The 26,709-nt window shown below is 47.1% G+C and overlaps 2 protein-coding genes across 13 annotated transcripts in view; one reads left to right on the top strand and one right to left on the bottom strand.

Moving 5' to 3' along the window:
- The window catches only part of LOC306807311 (uncharacterized protein), a 1,031,843-nt gene that overhangs the window by 244,433 nt on the left and 760,701 nt on the right, over positions 1-26,709 (top strand). The gene's annotated exons all lie outside the window — the stretch shown is intronic.
- IQSEC1 (IQ motif and Sec7 domain ArfGEF 1) overlaps positions 1-26,709 on the bottom strand; it is a 261,481-nt gene that overhangs the window by 101,562 nt on the left and 133,210 nt on the right. The window contains exon 1 of one of the 12 annotated variants that reach the window (XM_079317385.1): positions 21,032-21,918. The exons of 8 other annotated variants lie outside the window; for them this stretch is intronic. In XM_079317385.1, the coding sequence (XP_079173511.1) occupies positions 21,032-21,108 (77 nt within the window). In that variant the 5' untranslated portion in view covers positions 21,109-21,918. Of the gene's footprint in view, positions 1-10,199; positions 10,454-21,031; positions 21,919-26,709 lie in introns of those variants that run through there. 3 more of the 12 variants (XM_079317379.1, XM_079317380.1, XM_079317373.1) reach the window with 3 other exon arrangements.

Here is a 26,709-nt window from a genome sequence, read left to right as displayed (position 1 = left end):
TTGGAAAAAAAATCCCAAGGTCTGCAAAGATAATTTCACAACCCAGAGTGCTCCTAGTGCCGAGGAGTTTTAAAAGCTTTTTGAAAGGAAAGTTATGAAGAATGTATGACTAGCACAGATTCAGGCCAGATTTTGAGGCCATTTTTTAAAGCACTGAGCAAAGTTCATCTCCCTTTTTAATGAACACCAAGTGCTTGGACAAAATATTTCCTTCCCTTCCCTCTCAGCAGACTCAGACAGTGAAATTCATCTTTTGTGCTTTGATGGACATGAGAAATTAGAGATTTCCTCCCAGCTCTCTTGTTTCCTTAGCAGTGCATCTGTTCCAGACACATCTGGACATCAGCACCCAAGGACAGAGGCAGCTTCTTTCCCTGTCTCCCTGAAAAATGAGGGACACAGCTCCTCTCATGGATGGCACCATTAGGCAGTGCCTGGGGGAGGCAAGGAGCAGGCTGTGAGCTTACCCTCAGCCAGGGCAGACACAGGGTGGTGGATGCTCTGTGCTGGTTCTCTCACTCCTGGGAGCCTGGGCAGCAGGGAAGGGAGAGTGCTGGCACTGCTCTGTCATCCCCTGAAAGCCTGGCAAAGTCATGGAAGGTCGTCCTCTCTGCTGAATTCTCTGTTTGCATTTTGGAAAGCTCATCTTTTCCCTGCCCCAGAATTCCTGCAGAATTCCTTCAGAGCCCGGATTCAGATCACTGCCAGCCACCAGCACCCAGAGGAAAATGTCTATAAAATTATTGTATTAAGGTCTTAAAGGCCTTCTTAGTCCTCACCTCCAGGGTTTCCTAATTCATTATCTGAGCTACTCCATGAGCAAACCCCAGCACCAAACCACTGACCCCTCACTGTGCTTAAAATATAAACCAGGGGGGTTTCTCCTCCTCAGAACCTTCACACCATTGAGAACTCAAGCGGCTACCTCCAGGTGCTCAGAGCTTTCCCTAAGGCTCCTAAGAGCCTGAAATAAACTTTTCTTTAAAGTCAGAGGAAATTACCAAATATTGATAAAAACACTGTAAGTCTGCAAAGCTCATTGAACAGTTGACTACACACTATAAAATACAAAGTATGAGATACAGAAATAACTTGCAGAAGAGTTTTTTGTGTGTGGTTTTTCTCTGCTTGGGGTTTTGTGGTTTGTTTTTTTTTTTTTTTTTTTAGTTTAAAGAAGCAGCTGAGCTGCCACATGTCTGCTACTTGTGCTGTTAAATGTTTGATTCCTCTCTGAGCAGCACTGGGACTTGTATTAATAAGGAATCACAGAATCCCAGACTGGATGGCGGGGGGCAGGGACCTTAAAGCCCATCTCATTCCATGCCCCTGCCATGGTAAGGACACCTTCCACTGGAGCAGGCTGCTCCAAACCCTGCCCAGCCTAGCCTGGAACATTGCAAATGTATGATTTTAATTCTGGCTCTTTGCATGAACACCCATCCCCATCTTTGCTTGCAAGGGCACATACAGCCTAAGCATTTGATGGAGTCCACTCCCAGCTTCTATAAATCTCCAGTGGTCCCCTGTTTTGGAGGAAATGGCCCTGCCAGCCTGTATTTATGTGGATTTTTTTTCCTTATTTCTCAGCATGGATTGTCAGAGGCACAAAACCCAGGTGTGGGGACCATGGGATGAGAGGACACAGGACAGCACAGCAGGGGCACAAAAGGCACTCACAAAGTGTCATTTACACCATTTCCATCATCATTCCTCACTCTCCATCCCATTGTTATCCCAAGGAACAAGACAGTCATTACAGGGATTAGTCTACCTTTAAACCTGGATTTGAGCTACTGTGCAAGACTCAATGATCTGAGCAACAAATCTGCTCAAGCACTCAGAATGTGCAGGTGGAATAACCTGCAAAATGCAGTGATCCCAGAGCCTGGAAAAAGGAGGAACAACTTGGGACAAGTCTTTCAAGAGGCCGCCTTTAAGGTCTGTGTTCTTCTCCATGTGTTTGCTTTTAAGGAATTAATGCTGGACATTTGGAAAGAAGTCAAGTATTTATCTGCATTCAATGGCCCCTTGCCTCCACAAGTGTTTGTTACATTAACTTGAAAATATACAGACAGTGAAATTCTATCATCAGGTCTTTGTGTCCGTGGCCAGAAAAAACCCACAGCTGAGCACTCCAAGGGTCTTTGTGGAAAAGTGCTTAATTTCCGGGCTGTGTGCCCACTATAGCAGCAAATAGTCAGATTAAGCAGTGTGCCTGGTTTTCACTCATTTTGAAACATCAGGAGATAATTTCAAACAGATAATAAGGTACTGAATAGATTGATCTGCCCCAATTTCATTGATTTGGTGGAATAGTTCACTCTTGCTGGTTTAAACATGGAAGAGGATTAAGCCATGCAGACATCTGCTGATAAAGACACACCAACCTGTGCAGAATCCCTGTGCAGCAGCTGCAGATCTTTTGTGGACACCCAACAGTTCCAAGGAAAATTGGAATTGAGCTTTAACCCTAAGCTGAACACACAAGACTAAAAATATGCAATTTAACACATAGTATCTCCTAACTTCATTGTGAAACTTTTGTTAAATTAGCTTTCATCTCTTAGGAACATCACAAAGCAGCGTGGGGGCTGTTTTGATGGCTTTTATAAAGGCTTTTTTACAATTGGATCTGCCAACAGCTATCACTTCTGTGCCCTTCTTCCCAAAGGCAAGCAGGGCTTGCTCTTAGATTAGAGCATCCAAGGAAAAGTACAAATGTGCCTTTTATCTGCTCAGAGGCATCAGAAGCTCAGCATCTCCTTCCCTCTGAAGCTGCCTGGATGCCTCAGCAGCGCTTCCCAGCTGGGCCCTGAGATAATCATGGAATCATTTCCCAGCAGCACAGAGCCCCACAACAGCTTGGGTTGGAAGAGACCTTAAATCTCATCTTGTGCCACCCCCTGCCAGGGCAGGGACACCTTGCTCTGGGCCAGGCTGGTCCCTCTGGCTGTGGCAGGAATGACCCCCTGAAAGGAGAGAGAGCCAGGAATCATTTAATGGTCAGAGGTGGGACAAATGTTCAAAGCTCCTGAGACAAAGAGATGCCCACCCAGGGCTGTGGGCAAAGGAGACTGCAGCCACACTGTCCTTCTAACAGGGAGCTGCATCATCCACAAGGCTTGGAACACACTGCAAAGGCTCCCAGCAGCACAGAGGTGGCACTTCCCTCCTCAGCAGCCCCTGCCTTTCTCACAGAGCCTGCCCAGAGCTGGAAATGCCTCTGGCTGCAGCACAGGAAGGGATTCAGGCTGCAGGTGCAAGGGCAGGATCAGCCTGTGCCCTGCCAGGGCAGCACACGGTGCTGGCACTGCAGTGTCACAGGCCCTGCAGGGCCACACGCCACCTCAGCCCAGCCTAGCTGCTCCAATTCCCTAAATCCTAATTTCTTAAACCTTAAACCCTAGGGGATCCTGATTTCCAAGATCTCCTTGGAAAGATGGCTTTACTTGGCACCCAGTTCAGTGAAGTGGCTCTCAGCAAGGTGACACGAGCGTGGCTGTGATTCAGCCCCCGAGTGGCTGGAGAAAAAAAAAAAAAAAAAAAAAAAAAAAAAAAAAGCAGTGGCCAAGAGGTGCTAGAAAACCAATTTCTGTGCAAATAAATGGCTTTCAGGAGAGTTGAACCAGAATGCCCTGTGTCAGGATGTAATTCCAGCCATGGTGCTCTCCCTGCAGCCCAGGCCCCACCAGACCATGACAGTAGCCCCCTGATGCTCAGAAGGAATATTTATTCCTTGCCCTGGCATCACCAGCTAATGAGAATTCATTGAATGCAAAATGCTGTGCATGCTGCTGAGACTTTTCCAGAAGGCTGAGGCAGGTGTGACTAACTCAGGAGCATATTTAATTGTTAATTGATCAGCTTGCAGCTCTACAGCCCAGCACACTCAGCATGGAAATGCAGCAGCTCAGGCTGCCCTGCCTTGCCCACCTCCAGCTCTGCTCAGGTGCCATTAACCAGCAGGTAAAAACGAATGTGAGGAGCTTTGATTTTGTTTTAATTTATTTCCTGCAGTTGTCACAAGAGCCTCATTGATCAGCTCTGCCACCCCCCAGCAGAGGTGAGCACAGGAAAACCCCCAACAACCCAAGCCCACTTCAAACACCTCACACACTCAATACCTGTCAGGCAGTTAATTACAGCCATGAATTATTGTCTCTGCTAAAGATGACTGAACGAGTGACACTTTGCTTACTGCATGAATTCCTGCTGGTTTTATGATTACTGTCAAAGAAAATGATTAATAGGCAGATATTGCATAGAGGACAGCAAAAAACACAGCAAGAATTAGAATTTATACTTGTAGAGCAAAATGAATTCCTGTTAGGAAAGGAATAAAACTCTCACCAGGCATTTAAGCATAAGACTGTTTTCTTAAAATCATTTCCCACCCCACATTTTCACACCATGATCAATCCCCAGCACAGATGTTAATGACATGATTCATAAGCTTTACATTGATCAGTACTTACCAATTCCTAAAACGTCATCTGACTCCTTCTGGAAAATGCATGATCTTGTTAAAACCAGATAAGCTCAGAGCTTTATGTTCTCCCTACCTAATTTGCTTTACAGTGGACTGTAAAGATAATTCTGTTCAAACTGAAGAGCAGGGAATCCTCCCATATAATTTATTTCTCTGTACGTCCAGAACAAAAAGACCCAAGCTGAAGGGCTAATTCAGAGTTAAAAAATATCAAAAATACAAACAACTGAGCAGTTCAAGGACAGCAGCAGCAACCTTTCAGTGCAAAGCCTCACTACCAATTTCTAGCTCTGTCTGAGGAGACAAGGAGCAGCAGGAGCAGCACAAAAACCAATTCTGCCCCAAAAGCTGCCACATATATTTTTACCATACGCCTCACCTCCAGCAAGCACTGAAGTACTAAAAGGTGAATAGAATGAAACTCCTCTACCACTAGACAAACAATTCTACTAGCTCAGTAACCCATGGTTCTGCTCCAACAAGCTCTTTGGAAAGGTCTGTGTAAATAAATAATAAAACAGGCTGTTAACTTCTCTGGACTGCCCTGGATTATGTTTCTGACTTCTAGGGTTTCAGTGCATGTCATCAGACCCTGCACCCTGCAAGCACAGAGCCTTGGCAGAGTCCAACCCAGTGCTGCTGAAAGTTTGAGCAGAACTTCCATGCAATAATTTTAATGCAAAGACATTAAAACTCAAAAGAGTGCCGGAAGTTCATGTAATTTTCAGCTACATAGCTAAGCTGGCTTCTGGTCCTTTCACAGCAGAGCAGCTGAGCACAGTCAATGACACAGCCAAGCTTTGGGAATGCTGGTGTGGGCAGTGACTGCAGGCAGCCCCAGCCCCCCCCTGCTGCATCCCTGCCCCATCCCAGAGCCTGCACTGGGCAGGGACCACTGGGGTCACCCAGTCCAGCCCCCTGCCCCAGAACATCTCCTGCACTTGTTTGGCTTGTCCCAAACCCACCTGTGGAAGGTGCAGGAGCCCCCAGCAGCAGCAGGGCTGTGCTGACAGTGCCTGCTCAGGACAGCACCCTCAGCTCCAGGGTTCTGTGTAAAGAAACACTCCAAAACCTGCAAATATTGCAGCTCTGGTGTTTCACACCAACCCTCAAGGTGACTAAACTGCAGTCAACTGCTGTGTCTACCAGCCTCTGCCTGTGCATTTTGAGCTTTCATCAATAATAGTACAGAGTGCAAGACAAAAACAACACACAGAAGTACAAAGTGGGAGCATTTTAATGAGTGCTCAAAAAAAAAAAAAAAAAAAAAAAAAAAAAAAAAAGGCAGAAGGAGCTGATGAGATTCTGGCCCTCTGTTCTAAGAGGGCTGTAACCCATAACCAGCTGAAGCTCATTGAACTTAAACCACAAACTTCTCATTTACATGAGCAATCAGATTGAAACAATCCAGCCGTGGAAGCACCCTCCCACCCTGGCTGAACACAAGCAACATTTCAAGGCAGCTAAATGACTTCTTAAAAATAACAATTCAAGCAAGGTGATTCCCCCCTTGAACAAGCTGCTCCAGGTAGAGGAATTAACGCCACAGTGATTCCCCCTGCAGCTTCCTGTGCCCAGACCAGGGCAGACACTCACCCAAAAAATTTATTTGAGGATGTAAAATGCTCAGCACACATTCACACAGCATTCTGAGGACAGCTCTGTGCCACCCTGACTGTGGTTTGTGCCACTGGCACTGGGGGTGCATCAAGCACTGCCCAGGCAGCGTGGGGCACAGCTCCCACCAAAGCCAGGCTCAGCACAGCTCCCACCAAAGCCAGGCTCTGGGAAGCCCCAGCACACAAATCCCAGCACTGCAGCCTGCAGGAAGCCAGCACTCCCTGAGATTACAGCTCTGAGATGAGTAACAATGACTTGCACTTGGCTTTGTCTCATAGCTTCTCAAGTGCAGCATTTTGCAGATGACAAAGGAACCCACGTAGAAAGGGAATACAAGAATAGACAGGTGGTGGAGATAAATATGGATACAGCTGGGTTTGGGTCTCTGGCTTTGCTTTTTAATTTTAGAAATGAATTTCTAGTAATTCTCATTAGTGTTTGAGCCATAAAATAGCTAAAGGAAAACCACATTGGTAACGTCTGATGTTAATGAAAGGTGCCAACTCCACTGGAACAATGCATCACAGATATTCTCCTTATCCACAGGAGTCTCACAAACATTAACCCTGGAGCTGCCAGGAGGAACAGCTGAGGTGGGTGTTGGAGTTGCCATTTCAAGAGAAAACTGACAAGCACAGATTGAATATCTGATTATTTCTCCCATTATCTCTGGTCACAACTACAGAGCAAACTCTGCCCAGCCCTGGCTCCCAGCACTGATCCCAGTGACATTCAGAGCACTCTGGATGCTCAGAACATTTATGAACAAGCTCCATCCCAAGTTAATTTCAAAGTTAAAGTTAAATTTACCCACTAAATTTTATGTGCTCCAAGCTTTCAAATTATATGAGCTCCATCCCAACCACCCCAGCTCCAGTAGCTGCCCCAAATGCCACCAAAGCTCACAGGGGACCCTATCACTGCTCAGGGTGCTGGCTTGATTTGATGAAATCACTGCATTGTTCCGTCAGTCTTCAGGGAAAAAAAAATAAAGCCAAAAGCAGACAACTAAAAATAAAGTATGACCAAACCAAAATGGAAAATGTTTGTAGCAGAAGGAAAATAAGGGAAGAAACTCCCAGACAGCTCAGACTGAGGACTAATTCTCACTTTTTCCAGATGTGTGGAGCACTAAGAAGCAACTATTGACCATTTTCCTCCATTACTTGCACTGGAAGTTGAAGATGCAAGCTGAAAACTATGTGTTACACTGCTATAAACCCTGTAATTTATTCTCTGTGGGCTGGGATGTGCTGATTCAGATGGCTCCAGTCTCCAACCACGAAGCCCATGCTCAGAGCAGGCTGGCACAGGGATGAGCCAGGCAGGATCTGCTCCCAACCCTCTCTAACACTTGTTCCTGTGCCTTAAATCTGCCAGGATCCTACAAACACAATGGCCAGCCTGACCATGCTGACAGACAATTTCCCAATTGTGCCTTTGCCCATCCCCCACCCATGGGGGTCACTGGAGTGCAGCTTTAACAGAAATAAACAAAGATGTGTGCTGTCCCCAGCTCTGCTTCCAGGCTTTGCCAGCTCCCTGATTTGGGCACGTTTTCCCCAGACAGTCATCCTGCATCCCACCAGTGCCAGGACAGGAATGGCAGCTCTCCCCTTGGGGATATCAGCTCTGGCTGGGCACTGTCCTGGGGCTGGGGGGCAGCCAGACCCTGCCTCTCCTGCCCACAGCAGCTGTAGCTGCCCCTGGAGCCCTGGCAGAGCCCAGGCTGGACAGGGCTTGGAGAGCCTGGGCAGTGGGAGTGTCCCTGCCCAGGGAATGGGGTGGGATGAGATGGGTTTTAAGGGTCCCTTCAGTGCAGACCACTGTGGGATTCTCCCCTGCTGGCATTAGCGAGGTTTCCCTGTCTCAGGGAAATGAGCTCTGGAAGGACACAAGTTCCACATTAAGGGCAACAAGCTCAGCTTTGGTACAACAGTGAAGAAATCCCTTCACCTTTTTAACTTTTGCAATTGTGCTCTAGGAGCTGGCCAACACCCCCAGCAGCAAAAACAGGCACCATTATTTTTAGGCAGCGCAGTGTATTTCCACACCACACCATCCTGCTCTCTCCTAAGCTTATTCCAGCACCACCTAGGACTCCCCTGGGCTCTAAACATTTGTCACACAAATGTCCCCCTGCAGACAGCCGTGACCCCACAGGTTTGGGGTCTGGTCCTGCAGGCTCAAGCACAGGCACACAGATGTGGCCGAGCTCTGCCACAGCCCAGCCAGAACAGGCAACAAAGACTCAGTCAAATATGTTTTTCTAAAGCTGCTGCAGTCCAATGGAAACAAGCTCAACCCTAAAGCCCAATTTTGCTTTTGGAGTGGGGCTGTTTTCTCACCAGGCACAAATGCCCCCATTCATCAGGGCTGCAGCACAAGTGGCCCAGTGTGGTGGAGGCAGGACTGGTGCCCAGGGCAGGGCACACCAAACTCACAGTGCTGGAGCAGAGCACAGCCAGGCTCACTGACACTCCAGTGAGGGCTGCACAGGTCCAGAGCCTGCCAGGACAGGGAGCAGAGGCACACAGAGAGAAGCTGAGACAGCCTCCCCTGCATGGATGAGCCCCAGTGGCTGCTGGAGTCTCCCAAAACACAGGGAGGGTTTCAGGGTCTCTGAATTGCGACAGAAAAACAACTTAGGGTGGTAGAGAAATTTTTCCACAAAGGAAAACTCTTATTTTTATTCTCTTTAATTTCTTGGTGTTGCTGCCAAAGAAAGATAGGATCTGTCAAAACAACCAAAAACATTTATTGAAAATGCTCTTGTTACTCTGCATGTCACTGGCTGTGAGAGCCACCAACAGCTCTATAAATAAGCCCTGCTGTGAATAACTCAGCTAATATTCAACCCACCCTACACAGCAGTAAAGTCACTGATGAAATAAAGAACTGGCTGTTTACAGGACATCACAATTTGCATGTCAGACTTCAGGAAAACCACCACACCCGAGGCCTCCGAGGAACTTAAAAAGTTTATTCGTGGTAGGATCATTCACCCCCAGGGCTGAGGGGTTTGCACAGGACTCCTCTCAGAGCAGAATGAACATCTGGGCTGCAAGGACTGCATTCGTGTGCTTCTTTCAGGCTTTCCCTCTGCTTCTGGTTCTAAACCCAGATCATAAATAAAATTATTTTTATCTTAATCGAATCCTCTCTTGGGAGCTATTGCCAGTTTCCACTATATTGACCCTGCTGGGAACTAAGGGATGTTTTAGCTTTATTTTGTACCCTGATGATAAAAAGCCTTCCACAGTCTCATTCTGAGTTGTAATGAAAGTCCATGCAGGAATTCAAGCTCTCTAAACTATTTCCTCTGCCCGGAATAACTATGCAGTGTGAAATGCAGTAATTACTTGGATTACATGACCTCTCCAGGGGAGCTGGCATGGCCAAAGGGACCACATAACCCCCAGAGCTGTGTCCCACCCAGAAACCGAGGCTGGCACTGGGTAACTATTTAAAAATATACAAAAAAGTCGCTGTGAGGATGCACAATCATCAAGTGTGTCTCCCACAGCTCCGTTCCTGGAATGAGCTCTGCCGGAATCCCTGGCAGTCTCTCTTGGCAGGGAGCAGGGCGCAGCACCCCAGCACCAGCCCCTCCTGCACTTTTTTTGTATTTTCCAGGTGGGCTCACAGCACCACACAGCCTGCAGACAACAGACACTGAATCCAGGTTTATCCTGCCCTAAAAGCCACCTTCTTTTCCCCTTAACCCCCCTTCCCTACAAGTGATGCCAAGAACAACTGCCCAACCTCTGCATTTGGGAGACAGGACAAACAGAAAATTAGGACGGGCAAGCATTCAGAAGAAAAGCAGAATTTTCAATTTTTCATTCACTAAAATAAAGTTTCTTTCATATTCCTATTTTCTCCTGCTGGTAAATGAGACAGAAAACTCCACGTTCCTGGAAGATTTTTTTGCAATAACCCTGTCATTTTCTCCTTGCATGTTCAGTATAAGGCTGAGAAAGAAGAATCACCCCAAGAACCCCCCCAGACTGCTGAGAGTTAACCCTGCAGGGAGCAGCACATGCACCTCTCATCCTCACCAAACCAAGCTTTGCAAATCCCCCCGTACCTGATGGTCCTGACAGAGATGCAGTATTTCCACATCAGGTTCCACATGGCACTGCCATCCCCCTTCATGGCCTTTCCCGGGCAGTTGGCAGAGCAGAGGATCCAGACGAGCCCGGCTCGGGGCGCTCGGCGGCTCAGCAGAGCCAGGCTCAGCAGAGCCAGGCTCAGGCACCAGCCCAGCTCTGATTCACCAGCTCCCACTGATTCTCCCACCTCCACTCGAGTGAACTCCGAGGGAAGGCAGCTTTCCCATCTGGAGGCTCGGGTTACTCCTTTCTTCCTGATTTATAAGATTCGGTGTTTACATTATTTGCAAGCCAGAAGAGATTATTAGAGGCTGCTTAGAAAGCTCTGTGTTACACTCCAAGCTGCCAAGGCACAAAACCCCACCTAGGCAGCACCTGCAGAAAGTTATTCCCACTTATTCCACTTCCAAAACCCCCCCAGCCCGGTAACACTGCCCTAGAAACCCCCTTAAGAGACCTGCAAATGCTAACCCAGTACACACTCCATCAAATGCCTCGGGCTGGAGGAACCCTCAGCTGTTTGAAAAATATTTTCTGTGCTGTAATAAACTTTTTGGTGCCAAAAAAAAAGTAGTGAGTCATTTTCCAAAGCTGGATTTGAAGGCATACGAAGAAGTCCTGGTTTCAGTGGTGAGTATCAGCTGTGACACTCAGCCTGGAAATGACAGAAACAATAAAATGGCAAGATCTGATTAAAAACAAACCCCAAACCATTCCAACTGACAAAAACCCCCTGAAAAAACCCAATAAACCCCCAAATGAACAACAACAAAAAAATCTTAAAAATAGATTATGAATGTGGAATTCTTTTGCTGTGCTGAGTAAGTTTAAACACACAGCCTTTACTGCCAAAAGTTTCAATGAATTGAAGCCCCAGCACACAGCCACACAGCAAAAAACCTTAGAAAAAAGTATTTTTGTTGTTGTAGAGACAAGCCCTTTAAATCCTGCCCTGGCATCTCCAAGACCACCCTGAAAGTCAGAGTTGTGCTCTGACAGATGAAAGTTCCCCGAGCCTTTGCTCAGCCCACACTCCCCCCTCTGCAGAGGTCAGCAGCACCATTATCAGGGGCCCTCTGGGCCAGGCACATCAGATCATCAGATACATGTTTATAATATAAAGCTTAATTAAGCAAGAAACCAAGTTCAAGCTGTTTCTTCACAGAACAGAATCATTCCCTGATTAACTGTCTGTTTGCTGTTGCATAATTCCATTTTCTCCAAGGCCATTTTGTCCAGGGTCTGGTGACTGTTCCCACTGTTTGAAATACATTCTGCCTTTGGGATCTCCTGATAATTGCTCCTGGACCAAGCTTATTGCTGGCTCGTTAGGAAAAGTCACACCAAGTTCCACAGCACACTGTACATTTAAATCAGCTGGCTTAATGAAGGAAAATTACATTAGAAAACTTCTATACATCTGTTCCTAACCTAATCAAAGAAATACATTTCAATGCTGGAAAAAGCTATGTAAGCTCAGGCAGCCCAGCTGAACCCTGTCCCTTCCCTTCCCTCCCTAACTTCAGAGGTGAAGTGCCTACAGGAGAGGTTTTCTGGTTCCTGTACACTGTACACTTGCAAGGTTTCATCTGGCAGAAGGAAATCCATGACATAATGAGTATAAAAGCAGGAGTTTCTTCTGTGTGCAGCACAGAGGTATAAAACAGCACCCTCAGTTGTGTCAGCTCCCTCTCTGAGCTCAATCCTCAGCCCTCACTGTAATTGATGTATTTAGATTACACCCTCCTTGATTCCCCTGCAGTCCCAATATTTTGACAGCACCAACATCTGCAGGAATAGTGTTTTTATCTGTCTCTAAAGATAGATTCAGTGGATGGGATCTGCAAGAGAGCAGAGCTTTCATCACCTCCTTCAGCCATGTTTCTAAACTTTGTGCACAGCCAGTGACCAAAGGAGTTAAAATAACATGGGAACATCATAGGGCAGAGGTGAGGTGCTGCAGGGTGACTGTTTTTTTTATTTGGTTTGGTTTTTAAATCACTGCTGCTTCATTTTCCATGAAAACCAGACTATTAAATAGTGTAGAGAGTATTTCAGCTCCTGAGCTGAGTTTGTCCACTGAACCCCTAAAAGACCTGGACAAACCCAAGTAGCTTTTCCTCTAAGCAAGCAGGGATTATTACTATTATTACTATTATAATTATTATTATTCTGCAGGAAATATATATCATTTAATACACATCCAGAAAACATTGCACACTGTGCAAATCACATTATGAGCTAATATAAGTCACAGTTCAGTTCTGTGGTTAGATCTCTGCTCTAAGAAAGTGCTATTTCTTCTGCTGTAAATATGAAGAAGGGATTGGTGTGAGGTGCTCTTTGGGATGGAATTTGGGGGAATATTCCACCCCACAGCATCCTGCAGAGCCCAGGGAGGGCAGGGTCTGGCTGAATGTGCAGGGAGTCCAGGGAATAGCTGCTGGTTTCTGTGAAGAACTGGTGATTAACCCAGCCTGATTCTGTCTCTCACGCTGGGCTGCCCTCTCTTAAAAGAGCATCACCACCTAGGAGGTACCAGAAGGGGTGGCCAAGAGAAACTGGACACATCTGCTGTTTTTAGTAGCCAGAAAAATCTTACTGAGGAACCGAGGAGCTTTTCCAGGAGCAGTGGGACACTGAAGCCCTTTCGTCCGGGCTGTTTACTTCCCTCCCCTTTGTACCCAGTGACATCCCCCTGCCCCAAACAAGGCACACATTTGCATATCAAGCCATTTCCCTGTTTCGAAGCCTTGTTTGCTTTCCCTGCATCTCTTCCCCGGCAATAAAACAGATTCCATTCGCAGCACATCACCGCACCCACCCCAGCTCAACACCCCGCACACATTTTCTTATTTGCTGTTGTTTTGTTTTGTTTTTTGTTTTTTTTTTTTTTACTCCCTGGAAACCTTTCCCAGCTCTGCCCTGCCTGCAAGAGTCCACAGCAGCTCTCCCTCTCTGCAGCCCTGTGTGTCTGGACCCATGAAACACAAGCTCAAGTCCTCTCAATTTGCAAGGAGAAGTCCTGCCTCCTTCCAAAATTTCTTCCCACTTCAGGAATGTTTTTTCCAAACCCAGCATCACTAGTGGCCACCACACCAGATGCCTTTTGCTGCCTGTAAAATAGGGAAAGCAACTCCCAGCTTTGCAAAACATTTTGCATCTCCTCTAGGAGGAAATCTTTAATTCAGGCAGCCACAGGCACGAACTGAGAGATGATGCTGTGGCTTTGGGGAGCTGAGCACACCGTGGAGGCAGAAGGTGACCCCTGGACAGGGTCAGCAGAAAGGCTCAGAAAGCTGCTGGGGCTGCAGGGGGCTGCAGATGCTGATGCAGGAGGGTTTGCACTAAAGCAGCCTGGAATACCAAGACAGACACACAGCTTTGGCTCTGCTGACTGCACACAGGAGCAGGGAGCTGCAGCGGGACAGGGAAAGCAACTGGAAGAACTGATACCACAGAAACAATGGGAAAAGATCACCCAGTTTGTGAGCCATCAACTTGGCCACTGCCAAGCACATGCCACCCATTTTAGGGACAATAATGGGATTCTCCCAGCGGTTTTTATTCCTAAGGGAACCCAGAGCAATGGAGAGCAGTTAGAAATGACTTAATCACAGAACCTTTAGGCTGGAAAAGCCCTCAAGGATCGTGGAGTCCAGCCATCCCTCAGCACTGCCAAGGCCACACCTCACCATGTCCCCAAGTGCCACATCCACACATCTTCTGACCCCCTCCAGGGATGTGACTCCCCTACTGCCCTGATACCCTGCCCCCAGTGCCTGACCACCCATTCAGAGAAGGGATTTTTCCTAATATCCAACCTGAAACCTCCCCTGGCACAGCTTGAGGCCATTTCTGAGGCACGGGAGGCTTTTAATCTATTTTCTAATTTTTACACTGGAAACAAAGCTGCTGCAGGCAAAGACACCACCAGGGACATAAATCACTCTAAGTATTTCAAAATGCTGGAGCTGAGGTTCCTTTACAAATTGTAGGTAGTGTGTTACTTTTAAATGCTATTAATAGAAAGGCAGGGCTTAATTTGGAGTCTCACACTCCATCACTCTCCTCCCTCTGGAGATCCATTCCTGTTTGGCAGCAGAGCCTGCAGGATGATAAGCAGAGAGTTTGGTGGGTACAAGAAGGGAGAGGAGCCCAGAGGAAAGCAGCACCCAGGACAATGGATGTGGCTTGGTTTGGGATACAGCTGCCTGCCCTGGATGGCTTCACCCATGTGATCACCCCACTGTGTGAGGGGATCTGAGCTGCCCCTGTGCCTAGGCCCAGCCTAAGTGACCTCAGCACAACATCCCTGCCACAGGGAGCCTGCCCTGCTGCAGCCCTCCAGGGTGAGGAACACAATTTGCCTGTTTTTTCTCAAGTTTCCACCACAATGAAATGGTCCCAAACCAGGATTTGACAGCATTTCTGTCCTGATGTATGTTACATTTGCAGGTCATTGGATAAAAGGAAAATGTGACTGCTGGAGCCAGCCTGGTTTGGGATGTCAGTGCAGTCCCAGACCTATTTTTAACTTAGGTAGCATTCCCCTTATACAACAGCTATTACCAATTAAGGATTGCAAGGAGTCATACAAATAGATGGAGTTTAAATTTTTATCTGAAAAGCATTCTAGCTTTTTGGACAATTTGGGGCATCTTTAAACCTTCAACCTGCAACAAGCCAACATTTTGACTTAGAAGGTTTTCATAAAATACCTTCACCACGTGTTTTCTTCCCAGCCTTTGCTACATTCTCTTCCATTCCCTTTGAAACCTCCTTTCTGATTTTTCACCAACATTCCTGAGGAAATGCAAACTCCAGTGTTTCCTGGGAGCTGACAGCAGTGACATGCACATGGCCAGTCCTGCTGGGGAGCAAAGCCAGCCTGGACTTGGCATTCTGATAAAGGGCATCTCCCCTCACTCCCAGAAGGCTGGAGAGTGTGGGATCCTTGGCAGAGCCCTGCAGCACCCTCCAGGCTGCAGCTCCTGAGAGACTCCTGGGATGTCTCCAGGCCACCACCGAGCTCCCTGTGCTGTGACTCAGTCTTGGACAACCATCAAAGGCAGCTCAGAAAGCTTCCAATTCCCCTCTGCAGGGCATGGAGCCAGAGGCACAATTAAAATGCGACTGCTCCAGGGGCTGCCCATCAGCTGCATCCAAATACAGGAGAGACTGGAGAGGGAAAGAAAACCTGGCAGACTCTGTGTGCTCCAGGCATCCAGCTAAAGGGCAGGAACCCCAGCACGGGCACCCCAGCTCCAAAAAAATCCCAATATCAGCCTTCAAAGCTGTCTGTGGAAGGTTAAAATCTGTGTGAGAGTGAGGAAGGGAGAACCTGAGGGCTCACAGATGGTTCCTGGGTGAGAGGGATGGGGGTGGAGAAATGGAAAGTTTCTGGAGAATTGATGGCATGAAGACTGCAGAGAGGCAGGGGAAAGGTGGAGAAAAGCAGGAGAAAGATAGGGAGGGAGGGAGAAGCAGGGAAAAGGCAGGGGAGAGGGAGGAGAAAAGGAGGGAAAAGGGAGGGGAAAGGGAGGAGAAAAGGAGGGGGAAAGGCAGGGAAAAGGGAGGAGAAAAGGCAGAGGAAAGGTGGGAAAAGGTAGAGGAAAGGGAGGGGGAAGGAAAGGGAAAAGACAGGGGGAAAGGCAGGCACACACACAAAGAACTGTGAGGTGTGAATCCCAGTTTATCCCAGTTCCAGGTCCAGGGAGAGGCATCCCAGCCCAAGAGACTCGTGCAGGGTTTTGCTCAGCCGTGCCCAAATCCCTAATCTGGTGAAAGCAGAGTGCACCAGGCACACCAGAAGTGTGAATCTGAGACATGTGAGCACAAAGACTCCTTCAGACACAGAGAGCCATTAATGGCATTAACAGGGAAAGCTTCCACCAGATTAGCAGGTATTTGGTGTATTTTCATTAAAATGTCTGAACTCGGAATCACTTCCCTGAGCACAGAGAAATCCCTCTGATAGCTTTTAAGGCATTTTTGTGCGTGCATTGGAGGGTTTGCTCCTAATAATTTTCCTGCTGACTGTGGGGATACTGCAGAGTGTGCTGTTTGCAGGCTGTGCTTGCAGAGGGGCTGGGTTTGGGAGGTGGGGGAAGCTCTCAGCTGTTCTGCAGCTGCAGCAGCCTCGCCAGAGCATCCTCTGGAGAGGAGCTGCTCCACAGGCACATGACTCAGCCCTGCTCTGCATGAAGTCACTGTCAAGGGAAAGCAAACTCCATTTGTTTCCACCAACATATATGGTGAACTCGAAATGCAAGTTCAAGGCAAAGCTCCAGTAATTCTCCCCACTTTGCTTTTGTTTTGTTTAAGATGCTGCAAAGGAGCTCGGTTTCAGTGACAGCAAGGAGACACAAAAAAAAAAATACTGACATCACTGTCCAGCACTGTGCAAAAGCAGTTCCCTGCCCTCAGGAACCAGAATTTAAGTATTTTCCCCTTACTCCCTGTTCCTGAGGTTTGTAATTACTATGCAGCCATCACCTCCAGGAATATGGGATTATAGGACTGTATATAAGTTTATCCCCCTTTATTAAATCGGTTCTTAAATAATGAATTTAATTATGCAGTGACCCATGACCAGGGAGTTCTTTACACCATTTTTTATGCTGTCTTTCCCTTGAAGGGAGCAGCAGCACTGCTCTGTGCAATACATGTGAAGCCACCTCACACAACCCCAGAGCAGAGTCCATGCTGGCACCACCAGAGAGAAGGAACAAAGCCTCTCAAAGCACATTATTTTTAACAAAGAGTTAACCCAAAGGCCAGCCCTGGCATAGATCATTTCCAGCCCGTGTGCTGTCTTTGAAACAGCATCTAAATTAAGGCTGGCAATTCCTTTCATGGCTTCAAATGCTGCACATTTTTCTAGGATAAGAGAGTGGGAGAGAGGATGAGCACAGAGCTGCAGGTGCCCTGCAGAGTGCAATATCAGAGAGGCTTTAAGTAGCTTCTGACATCAGATACTCTGACTTTCCAGGGTGGCAGCAATAAGCTGCTCCTAACAAGCCAATTCATGAAAGCATTTTCATTTCTAATCAACACTGAAACATCCTCGTGGGAATGAATCATATTGCAAAATACAGACCTGTTTTGGCCAGAGATGGGCTCAAGATTCAACCTATCCTATCCTACATGATTCAACCTATCCTGAAGAAGGAGCTGTGAGTCCCAGCTGAGAGGTGGCAGGAACAATTCCAGCTAATCCCTGCCTTCAAAGAGCCAGTCACCTCTCACTTTGCTTATTCCACTGGGGAGGCTCATTACAAATGGCCCTAATTGCTCTAGAAGGGACTCGTGCCTCCTTCAGAGAGATCCAACTGATGAAAGAAAAATTGAAAATGACAAGAAATAAATTTAAAAACGGTTCTGTTTGCCAAACAAGGCATTCCAATAAAACAGCCTTCACAAACTTGGCATTTGCTTTGTGCTTTTTGAAATTCTCCTGTTTTAGCCAGAAGAGAGAAGATGTTCTGGGAGGGAAAATCTGCAGATTACAGCTGCCCTCGGTGCCAGTCACACATTTCCTCACCTTCTGCTTGATCTTTAATGCAATGCTAATGGTAACAATTTCTAGCCTGGGCTATTACCCACCAGCTGGCAGCAGCACAGCACGAAGCCTCCCCCCTGGTTAAGGAAAATCTTCACTTTCACATGCTAAACCTGGAGTCACATGGGTTTATAATAATCCTGGAAGTGAAGCATGAGCTGTGCATCCTGCAAAGCCCACAGAAACCCGACAGCAATTTGCTCATCTTACACCTTAATCTGCCACAGAAACACAGCTCAGCACCTTCAGTGTTGGTATTTAGAGGCTACCAAAAGCAGCCCTCAAGTGAGGGGCTCTCACCAAAATGCACTTGGTGTTATTGGCAAATGAAGAGCACTGAAATCCCATTTTCATGAATCACTGAATTACCAGACATTTCTTGGAGCAGGTTTCTACCCCAGAACCTCCAGTTTGCTCTATGCAATTTGCTGACACTTGGGTAAGTCAGGCTGCTGGTTTATTTATATACATTTATATTATTTATATACATTACTGGAGGTATCAGCACTATTACCTTGCAGTTACTTTGTTTAGTGAATATCCATGGGATGGACAAACCCCTGCCTACTGCAGGTGCTGTGGAATTCAAGGAACAGCCTGAAAGTGGGATTGGTGGATGTCTCCCAATTTCCCCTTCCCCTGCCTGTGTGGAGAGAACAAACACCAGAGAAGCTCCCTCTGTACACGTGGTGTCTGCCCTTACCTGGCATTTCTTTAGCAGTGCCACATGCCCAGCTTGCTATTTTGGAGCTGATTTTTTTACCCTGTGTACGTAAATAAACTCAAAAACCTGTCCTAGTTTTCCTCCCTGCCATCAGGCTCAGTGTTTCCAGCTGGCCCTGCAGCCACAGCCAGGGAGGGGCAGGGGCTCATTTTCCTTGGCCCCATCTCTCCCAGCCCCACAGCTCTGGGCAGTGGGGCTGCCCATGGATTTCACTTCCATGGAAACAGGCCCCAGAGCAAGATAAAATTATACCAAAAACCAGAATTGTCCAGGCCAGGCAGCAGGCCCTGCCCTCGAAGATCATCGAGTCCAACCATTCCCCCACCCCTGACCCGTGTCCCCAGCTGTCCCCAAGTGTCACATCTGTGTGCTTTCTGAGCATCTCCAGGGATGGGCACCCCATCACTGCCCTGTTCCAATGCTTGGTGACTCCTTCCATGAAGAAATTTTCCATAATATCCAATCTAAACCTCCCCTGGCCCAGCCTAAGGCTGTTCCCTCTCCTCCATCCCTGTTCCCTGAGAGCAGATCCCAAATTCCCCCCAGCTGTCCCCTCCTGCAAAGCCAAAAATTCCCCCTGAGCCTCCTTTTCTCTAGGCTGAACTCATTTCCAGCTCCCTCAGCCCTTCCCCAGCTTCATTCCCTTCTCTGGACACAAGAATTCCCTGAATAAAAAAAGCTGGATAACACAGTTGGACATCCCACCATGGAGCAGCGAGTCACAGCTTCCAAAACAACCAAAGGATATTTTCCACAGCTCTGACTGCAACTGAAAACCAGAGTCAGGCAGTGCACAGAAGGAAAGAGCAGGGTCACTACTCCATGGAAATGTTACCCAAATCCTGGTTTGGTTATCTGTTATCTCATTTTTATACATAAAGATAGGAAATATATACACGGGGCACACACAAAACCTCCCCACTGCCCCTGGGCTCTTTTCCAAGAACATTTTAAACAGTTTACAATCAGTAATAAAAAGTAGTTGAAGGTCTCCAGAAAGTTTTTTTCTTTCTTTTTCAGATGAACTTCCTTGCATTTAAGGCTTGTTTTTCTGCAACACCTGCTTTTCACACTTGTTTGTGCTTTAACCAAGAAATTATTTTGTTTCAAACGTGAGGAAGTCGCAGTTTTCCTTCAATTTTCTTTTCTTCTCAGAAAGATGAGAACAAAGTGCCTCTATGTGATACTGAAGTGCTTAAGGCCTGGTTTTAGTGCTGCTCGTGCAGACAGAAGATTCAAGCACACCAGATTTTGATGGCAAGTAAATTAATTCTCTGGAAGGAAATAAATGGGCAGCCCTATTGCAAGGGTTTCCATTAGGAGATGTAGAATAACTCCCCAGTAATTCATCTGCCACAAAGCTGGGATTTTGCCAGGCACCCAAGACTGAAAGCTCGAGTTTAGTATTTATTTGTGTCAAAACAGTCTGGCTACATTTCTATTATTTTATATGGTTTCTCAGCAAGGAAATCATCACAATGGGCTGGGACAAGGTTGGGAATTTTTTGGCTTGGCAGTGGAATCTGTGAAAAGCTGCAAGGAGAGGAGAATAAAGCTATCTTTTGAAACTTCACAAGCCAATGGTCACAGATGAGGGTCCCGTGCTGCTCAATGCAGAAAGTGCGGGGCACCCCTGAAACCTTGAAAAAGATTGGAACAGTTCCCTTTTCCAGCCTTCAGTCGCTGCATGAAAAATTCAATTGCAATTAGCATTTAGCACAAAGCACTTTCTGTAGGCTGACAATAGGTAGCCAGGGCAGAAAGTGTACGTAACAAGAACGGAATCCTGTTTTAGAGAATCGCACGGGTTTTGTTCACAGTGAAGGGATCCCCACTTTCCCCCCAGCAAATCCAAACCCATCCAATTCCCTCTGCTAAATCAAGAGCAAGGAAAGCGAAGTTTGGATTAAAAAGCATCAGGGTAAGTTCAGGGACGTGCTAAATGGAATTGCTTATTTTGCTGTTCCATTAAATAGGCAAGCTCAATGCATCTGACACCCAGACCTATTCTTTACGATCACCATTCACCATCAATCATTTAAGCTGGGTGTCAGACCTGCCTAAGTGAAGTGCCCACTGCTCTGAATGATTCTGATGTGCACTTTGTGCTGGGAGGGAGAGGAAAGATGAACTATTATATTGCTAAATATGTCGGGGAAATACATTTGCATTACATAAATTCCCATGACATTTCAATTAATCTGCCAGTGTTGTGTACAGTGTGGACACTACAGCACGAGCTACTGTGCCTAAGGATAAAATAGCAGGGAAGAAAAAGTCCCGTGACCTAAAGTAGAGGTTAAAACCAAACAGCATCCTCCCCTTCACATCTGCATGCACAGACACAACAGCAGCTGATAATCAATGCAATTTAAAAACATAAAAATGCAGCTTTCCAACCTTTGTCACAAGTTCTCATTAATTGCCTACCACTCCCTCCTCCCAGGGAGCAGAAGAGCGAGGAAAAACCCTGGTGGCACCATGTGCCGAAGAGCATTGCAGAGTTAACATTTCCTTACCTTTTATAGAAACCATGGAGAGGCTGGAGACATAAAAACTGCCAGTAATCCAAGCAGAAGGCCTTCAACTTCAGCATTTTCCAGCGCTCCCGCGGCCGCCCCCGCGCCCTGCAGCGGGATTCCAGCGGCACCGGAGGGTTTTGTGCCGGGCTGAGCGGCTCGAAGGCGGTGCGGCAGCCCGGGCTCGCTGTGCCGCATCCCTGGCCACAGGGACAGGGACGGGGACGGGGATGGGGACAGGGACAGCCCGGCGCTCAGCACCTGCAGCCCCGCTCTACACAGAGGCAGCGCACAAAGGACACCAATCCACGGGCGCTCTTTGATCCCGCTCGCCGCTTATCGCTGCCAAAGCCCCCAGTCCTGCCGGGATCACTGGAATCACACTGAAATCCCACTCTTCCTTTCGGCTGCTCTAGGCCCTTCTGACAAACAGCCTGGATAAATTCCAGCTGCGGGCTTTGATGGACCCTCGGAAAGCATCCTTAGAGCTCCCACAACTTCGGAGAAGGCAGGCAATTATCGCGACGGGCTCTGACACCAGTGCCCGGTACCCGGAGCACAGCTGTGATCTCAGCACATGGGGCTGCCGGCGTTTGCCCTTTTTTCCCTTTCCCCCCCCCCGTGAATCAGCTCCTCCTGTACCAGCACATCAGCTCCATTGTCTGCGGCACCTCAGGAACGGGGGGATTCTCGTCAGGGGAGGGGAAAGAGCGGAAAAAAGGAAAGAAAAAAAAAAAAAAAAAAAAAAAAAAAAAAAAAAAAGAAGGCAGGCAGGAGCTCAGACCCTCCCGCTCACACACCAGATTGTGCTTATCTGGTTCCCAACGCGCTTTGCCAGCGAGAGCGGGGGGGGGGGGAAAGAACCAACCCCGAACCGCGGGGCGGCTGCGGGACAGCCCCCGAGGCACGGCCGGACAGACAGACGAACGGACAGACGGCCGGACAGACGGCCAGACTGGGGCCGGGACGGACAGCCCCTCCGGGAATCCCGGCGGAGCATCCCGGGGGATCTCTGCTGCTGGGCAGGGCACAACCAGCAGCGTCTGCTACCGAAACCTGCGGCAGCCAGGAAAGCTTTTGTTCGGAGGACACAGGAGCACGAAGTTTTAAAAATTTCTATCTTTTACCATGGCCCAATTCTACCAACTCCCGCCCCTCCCCTCTTCCTTCTTCCCTCTATCCCAACGTGAACTGCCACGGGGAGAATCCTGGAATGGAACCACACAGGGCAGGGTTAGATCAGAGATAAGGTGGGAATTCTCCCTGTGAGGATGGAAAGCCCTGGCACAGGTTCCCGGAGCAGCTGTGGCTGCCCCTGGATCCCTGGCAGTGTCCAAAGCCAGGCTGGACACGGGGCTTGGAGCAACCTGTAATAGTGGGGATGGAGTGGGTGGGTTGGGCTTTAAGGTCCCTCCCAACCCACATCGGTCTGGCATTCTATACATCTCCAGGGAAGGAAGAGACCCACAAAGATTCCCCCAGTCCAAACCCTGGCCCTGCCCAGACACCCCAACAATCCCACCCTGAGCATCCCTGAGTGCTGTTCCTGCAGCTCTGCAGTCTCGGGGCTGTGCCCATTCCCTGGGCAGTGCCAGCACCATCTGGGGTAGAGCCTTTCCCTGATCCCCAACCTGACCCTCCCTGACACAGCTCCAGCCTTCCCTGGGCCTGTCCCTGGTCAGGCAGGACAGATCTGTGACCATCCCTCCCCTTCTCCAGTCTCACAGGACACTCTGAGTTAACAGCAGCACAGAACTGCTCCATTGCAACAAACAGGACTGACACATGAGAACTTCAACAGCGTTTCATCTTAAAAAAAAAAAAAAATTAAAAAATGTTGCTGTTGTGTCCTGATGGAGACCGATGTTTGTGTCCAGTCTGCTGTAAATTTACTCCTCCAGCAGCTACAATTTGGCTGTTTCTCCTTCTGTTTCATTTCTGAAAATCACCCACAGTGAACACCTAGACTAGAGCTTGCACTACTGTCAAACAGCTATAGGGAACTTGAGAGTTCAACAGTCTCAACAACAAAACCAAAAGCAGAATCTGATGAAATGTTTCAAAACCACTCTGGCACTTGGACAAGTGTTTAAAACAAAACCAACAAACAAACAAGCAACCAAAAAACCCAAAGAAACAAACACACCATAAAACACCCCCACAACCCCCTTCCCAAAAAGCCACAAGAATTTTAACACAGTTTAAAAAATATGCAAAGAAAACCAAACTCCCAAGCCTCAACCTGAGGCTCTTTTCCATGTGGACCTATCTAGCTCCCCAAGTGCCTGGATAATAAGCTATATTTAGGGATCTATACAAGCTATATTTAGGGGTTCTGGTTTTACTCATTGTCACTGTGCAGTTATAGAAGTGCCTTGCATCTTCTCAGAAAACTGCTTTGTGTGAGTTTAATTAAGTGAAATTATAAATATTATTTGAGTGAGAACTGGCAGGTTCTTTAGTGTAGTAAAGAAGTCAGTGGGCTCTGCTTAAACAGGGTCACACTTTGTGTGGTATTTCCCTAAAAACATCTCGTACAAGACAGGGCAGGTGGTGGGAATGACCAGATCATGAGAGAAGCAACTTGCAGGGAAACAACAGGTTTGACTGGGGCCTTTTAAAAAAAAATTCTTGTGTAGATTCTCTTTCAAGTACCCCTTTCCTTGTGCTGCCTGCATTTATTTGCTGGGATTTCTTCAAGAGCAGCACCAGAGCTTGTGACTCCTAAGCAAACCCAACTGGATATCTGTGAGAAGCAACATCACCTCCCCAACAATTATTTTTATTTTATAAACAAAACACTGCCCAAATCCAAGCCTAATTATCTTCCTGGACTCATATTCCCTTGGGCTTCGTTAGCTTGGCAATTTTCAAGTCACTGATGCCATCAGGGTGAGGATATTTAGATTTTCTTATCAAAAATCTTTCATCCTTGCTTCTCATCCTCTGTTCTCCAGGGTAGTTTTATCTAAAGAGGAACTGAGGGAAGGCCCTGGAGACCCAGTGGCTGCTGGTGAGCCCCAACCTCCTGGCACTGCCTCCTGCCTTGGGTTTGGTACTGCCAAGACAGTAATGGGAAATCCTTGTTCCCTTGTTTCCACAAAAAACAAACAAACAAACAAACAAACAAACAAACAAACAAACAAACAAACAAAAACCAACAAAAAAAAACCCAAAAAAACCAACCCCCCCAAAAATAAAGAACAAGAAAAAAAAAGAAAAAAGAAGAAAAGAAATTGAGTTTCCCCCATTGTAACATTTTTGAATCTGATTTTTTTTACATTCCAAGAAAAAAGAAGGAAAAATAAAGAAAAAAGAAGGAAAAATAAAGAAAAATGGCTACATCCCATAACCAAGGCCAGCTATTCCCAGGATCAAGGAAAAAGGGGAAAGCCAGCCCAAGACTTAATCCTGAAATGAGACTTTTCAGGAAACTTCCCCTTTGTTCATATTGCAAAGCAATTTCTTTCTCAGCATCATATCCTTTCCAGAAAAAAAAAAAAAAATCCTATTTATCACCCTAATTATCTATTTCTAAGCAGTGGGCTCAGAGCATAGGAGCCATGTACCCATGGATTTCCTGACAGCATCCAACACTGATTATCCCACCCTGCATGCAGGGAAAATGCTAATGAAGACTTTTGCAAATGAAAAGCCCCACGCTCCCAACACGTTCTTCATTTTCTCTTGTCTTCCAGAGGAAAACAACAAAGGAAATTAAGCTGCATCTCACGCTCAGCCAGGATATAGAACTTTTCTTTCAGAAAGGCTTTTACCCAAACCTTTGACTCAGAATTCCCAGGCCTAACACAAGCAGGGATTTTTGGATGTGCTGCAGCTCCAGCACTGGGGCCGTGAGCAGTTTGCTGAGAATTTCTGCAGTCACTCAGAGTATAGCCTCTGACAAGGCTTTCAAAAACAGCCACTAAAAAAAAAGGGGCCAAGTGGAAATCAAGCATTGCACCACCTCCTTTTTTAAGGGTGGTTTTCTTGCCAACCCCTGGAGCCCTGAGGCTGAAGGAAAACAATCCACTGAGGGATAAAATAACCCCAGCATGAAGCCAGTGCCTGCTGGAGTTCCTGTACTGCTTTCAAAATTTGGGCAGACCAGGAAAATTGACTTGTCTGGTGACAGTCTTTCACGAAACACTAATATTGAACTACTGTTATTTACTTAGTTAAACTTTTAGAGTGATATGCCAGCAACATTCCTGAAAAATATTTCACTTCCCCAGAAAAACAGCATATCCCCCTATTTAGGTGGAGCACAGAAATTATAGCAGCTAAATTGTTTTCCACAAGTCTTTCAAGACCCCAGGGTAAAATACTTGACTGGCCACACACAAAAAATTCATGGTAGCCATTTGTGTGTTGTGCAGTTCAGGAATTTCACCATGGGACCCATACCCATCCATGATGCCCAGCACATTAAAAAGTGGAGAAGTGCAGAGCCAGGGGCACAGACCAAGGGTTTGGGCAGCCAAAGAGATGCTGAACTTCTTCCTGGGAGGTTTGAGGTGCTCACAGGACACCAGAGCACACAAAGCTCTGTGCCCTGGGTGCTGTGTAGGCACTGAAGTGGCCTCCACATCAGAGCTGGGCAGGAAATTCCAGGGCAGGTGGGAGAGCTCCTGCAGATCCTGGGCTTGGGGACACCTTGGGGACACCTTGGGGACACCCCAAGGAGTTGGACACCAGCCCTGCAGAGACTCCCAGGGAGGCAGCACATAAATCAAGGTCTCTCCCTCTGCCTTGAAGGGCAGCTCTGCTGCCTAGAAACCTTCCAGAAACTCAAAACAAAGTTCTTTGGCTTCAGACACCTCTCAGAGTTCTGCACTCCCCCACAGATGAATTCTAATCACCATTTGATCCTACCCTTTATTTATGGTTATTAAGCAACTCAGCTGCCAAAGTATCCATGGAGAGGGGTAGGGAGAACTTTGCTGTTTTCTCTTAATCCTGACTGTTCTTTCTGCACATCTCTTCCCTGGGCTCACACAACCACAGGCTGATCAATTTGCTACAGAAGATGACAAATCCACCCCAAATATCTGCAGAGCTCAAACATTTAAATTTCCAGTTTGTTTGGAACAGGCAATTCAACCCTCCAGAAGCGCCACATTAAAGTTTAGATATTAGTAAACAAAGTATTTTCAGATGCCAGCTGAAAGCTGACAGAGGCCAGCTCAAAATATCCAGAATTAATCCTGCACAGGCTATGAAAGAAATTGTGCCAACACACACAAAATATGCCAGTTTTTACATATTTTTCTCTTTAGAATGGACATATGCAAAATTTTCACATTAATCTTTACTCTTTCCAACACTGAGTGGTTCACTGAGGGGAAATGTCCCTTGTGATGGGGACAGGAAATTTGTGAGCAAAATGCAAAGGGAGTACCCTGACTAGGAAATACTTGACAGGACACTGGGTGGGGCCCTGTTAATTGGTACATCCCATTTTCTGGGTTGTGCAAAGGCCAATTTGCTCAACAGGTTAATAAGAACACATCTAGTAACAAGAAGTCTTCCATTATCTTTAATTGTACTTAAAAAATAATGGCCTTAATTCTGTCTAATTACAGCTCAGAACAGGCTTTGACCTGCTGAAGTGGACTAGGTATCACATGCTCTTCCCTCTTTAACTGTTTAACACTAAGAAAAATTCTCAGTTTTAT

Source organism: Erithacus rubecula (assembly GCF_903797595.1).
Source record: "Erithacus rubecula genome assembly, chromosome: 13".
NCBI lineage: Eukaryota > Metazoa > Chordata > Aves > Passeriformes > Muscicapidae > Erithacus > Erithacus rubecula.
This window is presented reverse-complemented; position numbering and strand designations above follow the sequence as displayed.